The 12,342-nt window shown below is 48.2% G+C and overlaps 1 protein-coding gene across 1 annotated transcript; it reads right to left on the bottom strand.

Annotated features, from left to right (window-relative positions):
* Nucleotides 1–5,654: 5,654 nt before the first annotated feature.
* Nucleotides 5,655–10,986, bottom strand: MTFP1 (mitochondrial fission process 1). The gene is made up of 4 exons (XM_043979382.1): nt 10,747–10,986; nt 8,782–8,909; nt 8,222–8,454; nt 5,655–6,422 (listed from the first exon to the last, which is right to left on the bottom strand). Exons 1-4 carry the CDS (start codon nt 10,808–10,810, stop codon nt 6,350–6,352), a joined length of 498 nt encoding a protein of 165 aa, XP_043835317.1. The 5' UTR covers nt 10,811–10,986; the 3' UTR covers nt 5,655–6,349.
* Nucleotides 10,987–12,342: the final 1,356 nt, after the last annotated feature.

The raw sequence follows: 12,342 nt of genomic DNA on the forward strand, positions 1-12,342 counted from the left end.
AGCAAAAGTGGAAGGAGCTAGGATTCAATTACTGGGTTCCTTCCAGTTCCATTTCATCCAATAATTCATGGCGTGACCTTGGGTGAGTGATTTCCCTTAGTGTAGGGCTCAGTTTTCTCATCTGTAAAATAGGAATTAACCCCTGCTTGTCTCCTTATCAAGGCAGTCCTAAGGGTCAGAGGACATAGAGAATCTGAAAGGGTTTGTCAGGCATAATGGATAACATAAATCTAAGTAATTAATATAGAACACCCCTTTTGTGAGAGCCCTTAGAAGAGGGAATGTCAGGGCTGGGAGGGTTCTTAGAGCAAGGAATGTCAGAACTAGGAAAGGCCTCAAAACAGGGCATGTCAGGGCCGGCATGATGATAATGTTCAGTTATATCTGACTCTATGACCCCATTGGGGGTTTTCTTGGCAAAGTGACTTTCTTCTCCAACTTGTTTTACAGATGAGGACAATGAGGCAAACAAGGTGAAGTGACTTATTCAGGGTCACACAACTAGGAAGTGTCTGAAGTCAGATTTGAACTCAGGGAGATGCATCTTCCTGATTCTAAGCCCAGTGCTCTATCCATTGCACCACCCAGCCACCCTTGTGATCTGCTATTTTGTAACTTTAAAGTAGTTTTGGCAAGTGTCACTCCTCTTTTCCCCACCCTTCAAAATGATGGGGTTGGATTATCCAATCGAACTCTTAAAATCTCTTTGAGCTCTGCCTGTCTATATTCTCTCCCTATAACATGTGAGGGGCCGAGGGCCCAGCAGCTGAAAGGTAACCAGTAGCCCTCCCTGGCTCCCGGCCAGCCATGGGTCACGGTCCCCTCTCTAGAAGTTTCTGGGCTCCTCAAAGCTCTTAACAGGAGAAACTTTCTTGGGTTTTGGGGGGGGGGGGCTTGTTTGGTTGGGTTTTTTTGGTTTTTGGTTTTGTGGGGCAATGGGGGTTAAGTGACTTGCCCAGGGTCACACAGCTAGTAAGTGTCAAGTGTCTGAGGTCTGATTTGAACTCAGGTCCTCCTGAATCCAGGGCTGGTGCTTTATCCACTGCGCCACCTAGCTGCCCCCATAGGAGAACCTTTCTTAAATTGTCCTCATGGGAAGGCAGAACCAACATGGCAGAGAAAAGTCAGTGAGCTCTCCCCAAAACCCCTCTAAGCCGCTTTAAAAAATACCATCAGGGGGCAGCTAGGTGGCGCAGTGGATAAAGCACCGGCCTTGGATTCAGGAGGACCTGAGTTCAAATCAGACCTCAGACACTTGACACTTAACTAGCTGTGTGACCCTGGGTAAGTCACTTAACCCTCATTGCCCTACAAAAAAACAACAACAACAACAAAATACCATCAGACAATTCCTGGAGCGGCAGAACCCACAAAAGGACAGGGTGAAATAATTTTCCAGTCAAAAACAATTGAGGAGGTCATGGGGAACAGTCTGTCATAATGGGGTGAGAGTAGAATGGAGGCCCCAGCAAACCAGGAGCAGACCTTGGGAACCACTGAATCTACAGCAGCAGGGGCTGCTTCCGGAGCTCTCAGTCCGGGAAGGGGATCGAACAACTCGTCAGAAAGAGATTTGAGGGGTCTCTGTGCTGGCCCTGGGGCAGGACTCTGTGGCTTTGCCCATACTCAGATCCAGCTTGCAGTACTGGAAGGCAGTCTCAGGACAAGGAGGAGCACTAGCACATCAGAGCTTGCAGCTGTAGTGAAGTGGGGACCCACCTCACAGTTCCAGGGCAGAGAAGAGTGCTTGTGGTTGCTCACAGACCAGAGAAGAGGCCAGAAGAGTAGTATAACACACCTCTCCTTAAATCATACTCCCTTGGAAGAACCAAAAATTTACAGGTCCCTAGAAGTATCTCTGAAAATAGCTGCGCAAAACCCGGGTCAGTATGCCCTCCAGAGTCCTACTTTAACAGAGTTAAAAGTCAAGAAATAGGCTGGGGAGATGAGCAAACAACACAAAAAAAAATTCTGGGGCAGCTAAGTGGTGCAGTGGATAAAACACCAGCCCTGGATTCAGGAGGTCCTGAGTTCAAATTCAGCCTCAGACACTTGACACTAGCTGTGTGACCTTGGGCAAGTCACTTAACCCTCATTGCCCCACAAAAAAAAAAAAATTCTAACCATAGAAATTTACTATAGTGACAAGACCAAACCACACCCTCGGAAGAAGATAACAAAGTCAAAGCTCCTACATGAAAAATATGAATTGGGGGCAGCTAGGTGGCGCAGTAGATAGAGCACCGGCCCTGGAGTCAGGAGGATCTGAGTTCAAATCCGGTCTCAGACACTTAACACTTACTAGCTGTGTGACCCTGGGCAAGTCACTTAACCCCAATTGCCTCACTAAAAAAAAAAAAAAATATGAATTGGTTTCAGGCCATGGAAGGGCTCTAAAAAGGACTTTGAAAATCAAGTATGAGAGGCAAAGGAAAAATTTGGAAGAGAAAGAGTGATGCAAGAAAATCATGAAAAAAGAGTCAACAGTTTGGTAAAGGAGACACCAAAAAATACAGAACAAAATAATACCTTAAAAAACAGACTAGGCCAAATGGTAAAAGAGGTAGAAAAAGTCAATGAGAAGAATGCTTTGAAAAACAGAATTGGTCACATAGGAAAAGAGGCACAAAAAAGTCACTGAAGAAAAAACTCCTTTAAAAAATAGAATTGCTGAGGCAGCTAGGTGGCACAGTGGATAAAGCACCGGCCCTGGAGTCAGGAGTACCTGAGTTCAAATCTGATCTCAGACACTTAACACTTACTAGCTGTGTGACCCTGGGCAAGTCACTTAACCCCAATTGCCTCACTAAAAAAAAAAAAATCGAATTGCCAAAAAAAAAAAAAATGGTAGACTTGCTGGGGCTGCTAGGTAGCGCAATGGATAGAGCACTGGCTTTGGAGTCAGGAGGACCTGAGTTCAAATTTGACCTCAGACACTTGACACTTACTAGCTGTATGACCCTGGCCAAGTCAATTAACCCCAATTGCCTCATTTTTAAAAAAAAAATAGAATTGCCCAAATGGAAAAGGAGATACAAAAGCACACTGAGGAAAATAATTCCTTAAAAATTAGAATTGAGCAAATGGAAGCTAATGATTTTATGAGAGACCAAGAAACAATAAAACAAAACCAAAAGAATGAGAAAATATATAATATGAAATATATCACTGGAAAAACAACTGACCCGGAAAATAGATCTAGGAGATAGTTTTTAAATTATTAGACTATCATGATCAAAAAAGGTATCATTTTTCAAGAAATTATCAGAATTTAGTACCAAAGATACAAATCATTACAAAATATAAAATAGATACTTTTGATTATTACAATGTAACCAAGATTATAAAGAAAACAGGAAACTGTGCATAGTGTGCTTCATCATTAGTCCTTTGGGATTGTCTTGGATCATCATATTGCTGAGAATAGTTAAGTCATTCATAGTTCATCAAACAATATTGCTGTCACTATTCACAATGTTCTGGTTCTGCTCACTTCACTATCCATCAGTTCATATAAGTCTTTCCAGGCCTTTCTGAAATCATTCTACTTGTTATTTCTTTTCTTTTCTTTTTTTTTGCAGGGCAATGGGGGTTAAGTGACTTGCCCAGGGTCACACAGCTAGTAAGTGTCAAGTGTCTGAGGTCGGATTTGAACTCAAGTACTCCTGAATCCAGGGCAGGTGCTTTATCCACTGTGCCACCTAGCTGCCCCCTGCTTGTTATTTCTTATAACACAATAATATTCCATTATAATCATATACCACAGCTTGTTCAACCATTCCCCAATTGGTGAGCATTCCTTTGATTTCCAATTCTTAGCCACCACAAAAAGAGCTGCTATAAATAGGTCTTTTTCTCTTTTTCTGGATGTCCTTGGGGTATAAACCTAACAGTGGTATTGCTGGATCAAATGGTATACACAAAGGGTTTGATAGCCCTTTGGGCATAGTTCCAAATTGTTCTCCAGAATGGTTGGATCTGTTCACAACTCCAACAGTGGATTAACATTCCAGTTTTTCCACATTCCCTCCAAAATCCAACATTTTCCATTTTTGCTACTCTGATAGAGTGAGTTGATACCTCAGAGTTACTTTAATTTGCATTTTTCTGATCAATAGTGATTTATAGCATTTTTTTCATATGACTATAGATAGCTTTGATTTCTTTGTCTGAAAACTTCCTGTTCATATCCTTTGACCATTTATCAATTGGGGAATGACTTGTATTTTTATTAATTTGACTCCATTGTCCATATATTTGAAAAATGAGACCTTTATCAGTGATAATTGTTACAAAAATTCTTTCCCAGTTTTCTGCTTTCTTTATAATTTTGGTTGCATTGGTTTTATGTGTGCAAAAGCCTTTTAATTTTATATAATCAAAATGATCTATTTTATATTTTGTAATGTTCTCTATATCTTCTTTGGTCTTAAATTCTTCCCCTGTCCATAAATCTGACAAATAAACTATTCCATGCTCTATTAATATGTATAAATCATGTACCCATTTTGACCTTATTTTAGTATACAATGTGAGGTTTTAGTCTATACCTAGTTTCTTCCATACTGTTTTCCAGTTTTCCCAGCAGTTTTTGTCAAATGAGTTTTTGTTCCAAAAGCTTAGATCTTTGGGTTTATCATATACTAGATTACTATATTCATTTACTATAGTGTAATTTGTATTTATTCTATTCCACTTATCCACCTCTCTATTTCTTAGCCAGTACCATATTGTTTTGGTAATTACTACTTTATAATACAGTTTGAGATATGGTACTTCTAGAGCACCTTCTTTCTCATTTTTATTGATTCCTTGACATTCTCAAGCTTTTTATTCTTCCAGATGGATTGTTATTTTTTTCTAGCTCTATATAATATTTTGAGTTTGATTTAGGTAGGATTGTCATTTTTATTATATTGGCTCTGCCTACTCATGAGCAATTAATATTTTTCCAAGTGTTTAGATCTGACTGTGTAAAAAGTGTTTTATAGTTGTGTTCATATAGTTCCTGGGCCAAACTCATCTTTAGTCAGAAGCCCCTGCAGTCAGAGGATACCCCACAACATCTGGGGTGTCCCACCCAAACCATGGCACTTCCCTGGCTGGCCTTGGCTGAGCCTGCAGGGCTTCATCCCCACTGGGTTTGGACCCAGATCCATTTGGTGTTCAGGTGAAGCCAGTGGATCCCTTCTCAGAACAATGGTCTTAATTTACAATAAAATTTAAAAAAATATTTATAATAAAATTTTAAAACTTGCAAGATTACAAAAAAAGCAATTGTCCTGAAATTGTCAAAATAGTAAAAAAAAAAGTTCATGAATGGCAAGTTAAGAATCTGTGTCTAGTCAGATTCTAAGCTCCCTCTCCTCTGAGACATTCCACATTTTAACATTTCTGTCTCTGACATTCCTTGTTCCAAAGGCCTTCCCAGCTGGCATTCCATATTCAAATATCTTGCCCAGCACATATAATGGTGAACTTTCAGGCATCCATGGGTGGGGTATTTCTGGGAAGGACTTCTCCAATGGCCCTCAGATATCTGTTCTGTCCTCATACACACAGGCCCAGTCCTTAGTGGGGTGGGTAAGAAGGGAGAGGGCTGGAGAAAGCTGCTGCACCCGCCCACTCTCCAGAACAGAAAAAACAAATTGTGCTGGACTCAATTTGTATTTATTGAGCACCTAGAGAAGTCCCAGCCACCCAGAGTCCAGTGGGGCCACTTGGCAGGCCCACCTCTGGGCAGCCTTCACCAGGACAGAGACAGGGTAGGAAGGAGTCTTCTTGGCTCTGCACAATTGGGTCACAGTATCCTGGGATTCCCTCCCTCCCAGCTTCCATTGAGACCTCCAACCACTCTGGCTGGTATTGCACTCTCCCATAATTCTCCCTGAGCACTTCAGACACATCGTTTTCCCTCTCTGAGCCTGTTTCATCATCCATCAAACAGACTCAAAGTACTGGCACCAAGTCCCTCTCAGAGGCATTGGGAGGGAAGCACTTTGTAAAAGTCACAATGGGCAGGGTGAGGGTAGGGGGTGGGATGCTTCCTACACAGTGTTGGTTGGGGGTGGGAGTGAGGGAAACCATAACCCAGCAGCCCCAGGAGCTGGCTCCTCCACTAACTTCACAGTATAACCCAGGGGAACGGTCCTTCCTCCACTATGACCATCAGCTTCCTCCTCTATCAAATAAGGGGTGGACAGGATGATCTCTGGGGTCCACTGAGATCGAATGTTCTATGATTTCAGGTACACAGGTCCCCACTTTGGAGATTTCCAGGAAGCATCCTTTGGGCAGATGGGATGTCAGTTGGCATGCAGGAAGAGCTGGCCCAAGACAGGGCTCTGCATCAAGCAGAGCTGGGCTTCTCCTGAGAAGGGTAGATTTTACGGAGGCTGGAGTCCATCAAGAAATCCACAGACCTGTGAAGAGACACAGAGGCAGTGGTTAGAACAGTCAGGAAGAGGCTCCAGAGGCCCTCCAGGACAGGGAGAATGGCATTTGAGAGTTGGAAGGGACCTCAGTGGTTGTCTGGCCAGCCTCCTTAGAGGTTACTTTTGGCAGAGGAAAAAATCCAATCCATTTTACAGAGGAGAAAACTGAGGCTCAGAGAGGTTAGATGACTTGCCCAGAGTCACACAGCCAGTATCTGAAGCAGAATTTGGACCTGAACTTGGGTCCTCTTGATAGTGTACAGAATATCTGGACCTGAGTTCAAATCTCACCTCAGACAGTTAACTAGCTACGTGACCCTGGGCAAGCCACTTCACTCTACTTGCCTCAATTTCCTCCTCTGTAAAATGAGCTGGAGAAGGAAATGGCAAACGGCTCCAGTATCCTTGCCAAGAAAATCCCAAATGGTGTCACACAAAGAGTTGGACGTGATTGAAAAATGACCGAACATACCACCTAGCCACCTCCTTCCAAGAGGTAGCCTGTTCCACTTGAGGGCAGCACAAATCGTTAGGAAATGTTTTCCCGAAGCCAAGCCTAAATTGGCTTCTTTACAACATGTACTCACGGTTCCTCGTTCTGCCCTTTGGGGCCAAGCAGAGTAAGGCTAATCCTTCTTGCATGTGACAGTCCCTCCCATCTCCTCGTTGTCTTCTCCAGGTTAACAGGACCAACTCCTTCAGCCAAGCCTCTTTATCACTCCTGCCCCTCTCCAGACTTTTTATCTTGAGCCACAGTGCCCAGAAATAAACCCAACTCTCCCTGGCCAAGGCACCAGACTACTGCCTTCCTCTTCCAGGAAGCTCTGCCCCTCTCAATAAGCCAAAAAACCAACCACTTGGCTCAGTTAGAGAGCTTGAAATGGACCAAGAAAAGAACCCAACCTTCTTCAGAACTGTCATTTATGAATCTTCAACCCCCCTATCTGCTGGTTTCTTCCGGAGTGCCTTCAAACATGCCCGGGTCTCCCTCAGCCCTAATCAGCACCAGACTTCCAACCCCTCTCACCATCAACCCCTATCTCTCCTCCCTTTCTCAGACAGATACCCAGCCTCCACTGCCTCTCCCCTTTACTTCTCAACCTTTGCAGTCTGGCTTACAAAGCTCACGACTCGTGGGAAATTGTCCTCTCCAAATAGATCTCTTCATTGGCAAATCTGAGGGTCTTTCCTCAGTTGTTATCCTCAGCCTCTCTGCTGCAGCTGACACCGATGACCACCCACACCCTTCCTTCTTCCAAACATGCCTATTTCTGTCTTAAAGGTACCACCCTCCCTCTGGATCCCCAGGCTTGTGGCCTCAGTATCATCCTGGACTCTGCTTTCCCTTATCCCACTTACCCAGCCAGTCTGCAAAATCCCACCTCCAGAACATCTCTCACACCCATGCCTCCTCTCCACTCATGCCCTTGCCTACATTATTGCAACAGCCTCCTGGTCTCCCTGCCTCCTCTGCCTCTACTCTGGTCCATCAGCTGCACTGCTCCCAATTTTCCTTAGTCAGAGATCTATCTGTCCATGTGACTCCCCTGTTCAATCAACTTCAGCGGCTCCCTAGAACCCTCCTCCTCCAATTGCCTCCTCCCAGGAGCCTCCTTCTGCCAGGGCAGCCCCTGCTCTCACTGGGGAGGTCCATCCACTGGGGGACCGGCCACTCTCTTCTTAGCCGTGGTTCTGACGCTCAGCACTCAATACATGGCAAGCAAATCCCCAAAGGTGGTGGATGGAAGCCCAGAAGTGCCACCCTCTGGTGAGGGACCCGGGAGCACCTGTCGATGGGGTGAATGATGACGGGAATGGCCATCAGCCCCAGTGCCGTGGTCGTCCACTTGCGGGCGGCCAGGGGCCAGCTGGTGGCCCTGCTGAGGACGTAGAGAGAAGCGGCGCACAGACGGTTGATGGTGAAGCCCGGGATGGCCACAGAGGCCAGCGCTTGCCAGACGAATGTGTCCACCACGGCCACCGCCATCTTGGTGGTCCTGCCCGACTCTGGACTCAGGGACTGTAGGAAGAACCGAACAGGAGAGACCAAGCTGCCGACGCATCTCGAGGAGCGACACGTCTACTAAGGGGGGGTAGGGGGCGCGCCTTTAAAGGGGAGGAGCAGAATCACTTTAAGAGGGATGCTCCCAGGGGAGGGAGCGGGAGCCTGGGGTGCAGGACAATCCAAGCTTTCTCTACATCCTTAGGGAAAAGGTAGAGAGGCCATACCATTGAGGACGGCGGGGGGGGGGGGGGAGGGGGGGAAGAGTATCCACAGGACTGTACCACATCTGAGGACGGGGGTGGGATGGGTTGTACCACAATCGAGAAAACTCCCAATACGCACAGCTCCAGCCTTCTTGCCCTTGTCCACAGCATCCGCTACCACGTAGGAGCTGGCCACCCCGTAACTCAGCCACACCGCGGAAGTGGGCACAATAGCTCTGAAGGCCTCTCCCACTTCATTGGCATAACCTGGAAGGAAGGAGGGGCTTCGTTCACTCTTTTCAATCATGTCCGACTCTCAATGACCCCATTTGGGGTTTTTCTTGGCAGAGATCCTGAAGTGGTTTGCCATTTCCTTCTCCAGCTTATTTTGCAGATGGGGAAACTGAGGCCAACAGGGTGAAGTGACTTTTCCTGGGCCACAGAGCTAGTAACTGAGGCAGGATTTGAACTCCGGAAGAGGAGTCTTTCTGACTCCAGGATCTGTGCTCTATCCATTGCCCTCAGAGCAGGGGCAGAAATGGGCAAAAGACCGAGGAGAGAAGGGAGAAAGGATTAAGGACAGAATGAGGCCAAAAGTCATAGAGGGATCCTGGCATGGCAAGAAGTGGTAAAAAGGGGCAGCTAGATGGTGCAGTGGAGAAAGCACCCGCCCCGGATTCAGGAGGACCAGAGTTCAAATCCCACCTCAGATACTTGACACTAGCTGTGTGACCCTGGGCAAGTCACTTAACCCTCACTGCCCTTCCAAAAAAGTGGCGAAAAGATTGGGAGAGACATCTGTCTGTCCTTTGGCCTCTGGGGTACAAAGACTCCCCCCTCCCTTCCATCTGTAGTTTGGGGCTCCCAGGTGCTCTGGGCAAACCTCTTTTTGTATCATGGACCCCTTAGATGGACTGCGGAAGCTTATGGACCCCTTCTCAGAATGTTTTTAAATGCATAAAATAAAATACATAGGATTACAAAGGAAGCCAGTTATTTTGAAATACAGTTGTTAAAAAAAAATTCAAAACCCAAACCCCAAACAAACTCATAACCCCAAGTTAAGAACCCCCTGCTCTAGCCTGTGCCTAGCATGTGGGGGGTGGGGGGGAAGGAAGAGAAAGTCCCTTCTCTCTTTCCTCCCTCCTGCCCTAAGGCCCTCCCAAAGAGACAGGTCTTTGGGGCCAAACCCAGACCCCCATATTCTACCACTAACTCAGGTTGAGACACAGGACAAGTGGAGAAAGTGATGGGGATGGTCATTTTGTTTCTATGATGGGGAGGGGGGGGCAGAGATATCTCGGTTACCCAGCCAAGCCTGTGCCTGACCCAGACCTTGAGCCTATATTCCCTGCAATAGGAAGGCCCTGACCAGTCCCCCCCCCCCTCACCTCCCCTAGGCAGGGCCCCTGAGCTTGAGTTCCCTGCCCAACTGTGCCAAGCTGGGAGTGGGATGGAGGGGGCATTTAGGAAGGAAAGGGCCGGTGAACTTAGTCCCCACCGCATCCCAGCTTGGACTCAGAGGGTTGTCTCCGGAGGGACCCCACAATTTAGAAATGAGCGAGGCATAAGGAAGTACACAGAAATGTAAGAACTGGAAAGGATTACAGACCCTGGAATGTCAGAGCTGGGAGAGACCTTGGAACACGGGATGTCAGACCCAAGAGGACAACGTCAGAACTGTTAAGACCTTAGGACACACAACCTTAGAACTGAAGAGACCTTAGGACACAGAGCGTTAGAACTGCAGAGACCTTAAGACTCAGAACAGCAGAACTAGAAGGGACTTTAGAACAGGGAATGTCTGCGGGGAGGCAGACCTCCGGCTGTCCAAGAGCAAATGCCAGCGGTGGAGGAATGTCAGCCTTTAGAGGTCATCTAGAAGCAGAGTGAAGGATAGTGACTAGCCCAAGGTCACTCGGAATCGAGGCTGGTCCCAGTCCCGTGTTCCCTGCGCTCCTGGGGCCCCAGGCCCGACACCCAGGCTCAGCGCCCTGCCCACCCCGTGGGCGCGATCGCCAGGGGGCCGGCAGGCGGAGCGCCCCTTCGATCCCTCCCACGACCCCCGCCTGGCCCCGGGCTGGCCCCGGCGGCGCGCGCTCACCCAGGTAGCGCACCCACGTGTCGCGGTAGAGGTCGGGCTGGGCATCTTGGCAAGAGTCTGGCATGGTGCGCGCCGGGATCGGGCGGCCACTGTACCCGGCACTGCCACCGGCCCTGAAGGACGTTCTCTCCGGCCTGGCCGGGGAGCGTCTGCAAATTAAGCGCCAGCCGCACGCGCGCGCAAACACATACACACAGATGCACACACTTGGGAGTCCAGACGCGTGGAAGGAGGAGGAGGAGGAGGATGGGGAGCCGAGGCCCCGCCCCGCCCCGCCCCCGGGACTGTCTGAACGCAGAGCCTGCCGCCACTCCCCCTGCTCTTTCTGGTCTTCTGGCCTTGAGCCTTGGACTTTGGAGTCCCTCTCCTTTTTTTTTTTTTTTTTTTTTTTTTAGTGAGGCAATTGGGGTTGAGTGACTTGCCCAGGGTCACACAGCTAGTAAGTGTTAAGTGTCTGAGGCCGGATTTGAACTCAGGTACTCCTGACTCCAGGGCCAGTGCTCTATCCACTGCGCCACCTAGCCGCCCCTGTCCCTCTCCTTATGTACAACTCAGGAAACTTGGGCCCAGAGAGGAATCATGGTGGGCTGGAGAGGATAAAAGATTTAAAGATGGAAGCGACGGACTACAAGCCATGGCGGCCAAACCCCTTGTTTTACAGATGAGGAAACTGAGGCCCACGAAGGTAAAGGGACTGTGCCCAAGGCAACATCTGAACCCTGACTCCACATCCAGCCTTCCATCTATTATTGTTCCATGCTGGTAAAGGGACTTGCCCAAGGGCACACGGCTAGGAAATTGTGAAGTCAGCAGAGCCAGAAGGGACCCTAGAGATGCTCATTCTAAAGATTGGGAAACCGAGGCCCGGGAAAGTGAGCGGAATTTGGAGTCAGGAAAACTAGCTTCAAATCCTGGCTCAGGTAATGTGACCCTTGGACAAGTCACTGAATTTCTCTGAGCCTCAGTTTCCCAAAATGGAAGGGAGTGGGTGGATCGAGGACCAACCAAGGTCCCTTCCAGCTCTAAATATGGGGGTATTATGCATGACTTGCCCAAAGTTACCCAGGTTGCCACAGAGGCCGGATTTGAACTCAAGTCCTGTGATTCCGCGCCCTCTGTATCCCTTTAGCTCAGCATAGCGCCCTGCCCTGTCCGTAGTGAGAGCTTATTGTCTTATTTTGATTTCCACTCGTCTACACCGCCTTTACCTCCTGGACGTTGGGGAACTGGGGGCGGAGGTAGGGCAGCCTCGGACACCGGAGAACAGGGAGACTACCAAAGCCAGGTGTGAGGGCCTCAAGGGGGCAGGGACCCTGGGGGGCTAGATCACTGTAAAATGGCGTGGTGGCCCATTGGAAATGAAAGGGCTTAGAGATGGGGCGGGAGAAGGATTCCCAGGCGGGGTTGGGGGTGGGGTGCTGAGGGGGGAACCCAGCCCGGAGGAATTCTAGGAAACCGCAAGCCTTGGGGTACCTGGATGGTACCTGAGGCCTTTCCTGACCTCCCCCGCCCTATTTAGATGTGTGCACACTGCCTGCCCCGCCCCCTCCCCCCCCCCACACCCTCCGCCTCCTCCTGGGCACGCACGGGTTTCAT

This window comes from Dromiciops gliroides, chromosome 1 (genome assembly GCF_019393635.1).
Source record: "Dromiciops gliroides isolate mDroGli1 chromosome 1, mDroGli1.pri, whole genome shotgun sequence".
Taxonomy (NCBI): domain Eukaryota; kingdom Metazoa; phylum Chordata; class Mammalia; order Microbiotheria; family Microbiotheriidae; genus Dromiciops; species Dromiciops gliroides.

What these genes read in the sequence shown, in the direction of transcription:
- MTFP1 (XM_043979382.1), bottom strand. Translation starts at nt 10,810, where the DNA reads ATGCCAGACTCTTGCCAAGATGCCCAGCCCGACCTCTACCGCGACACG. An exon ending in CACGTGGGTGCGCTACCTGG is followed by an intron (nt 8,910 to 10,746) that starts GTGAGCGCGCGC and finishes CCTTCCTTCCAG; the next exon opens with GTTATGCCAATGAAGTGGGA. An exon ending in AGGGCAAGAAGGCTGGAGCT is followed by an intron (nt 8,455 to 8,781) that starts GTGCGTATTGGG and finishes TTCTTCCTACAG; the next exon opens with TCCCTGAGTCCAGAGTCGGG.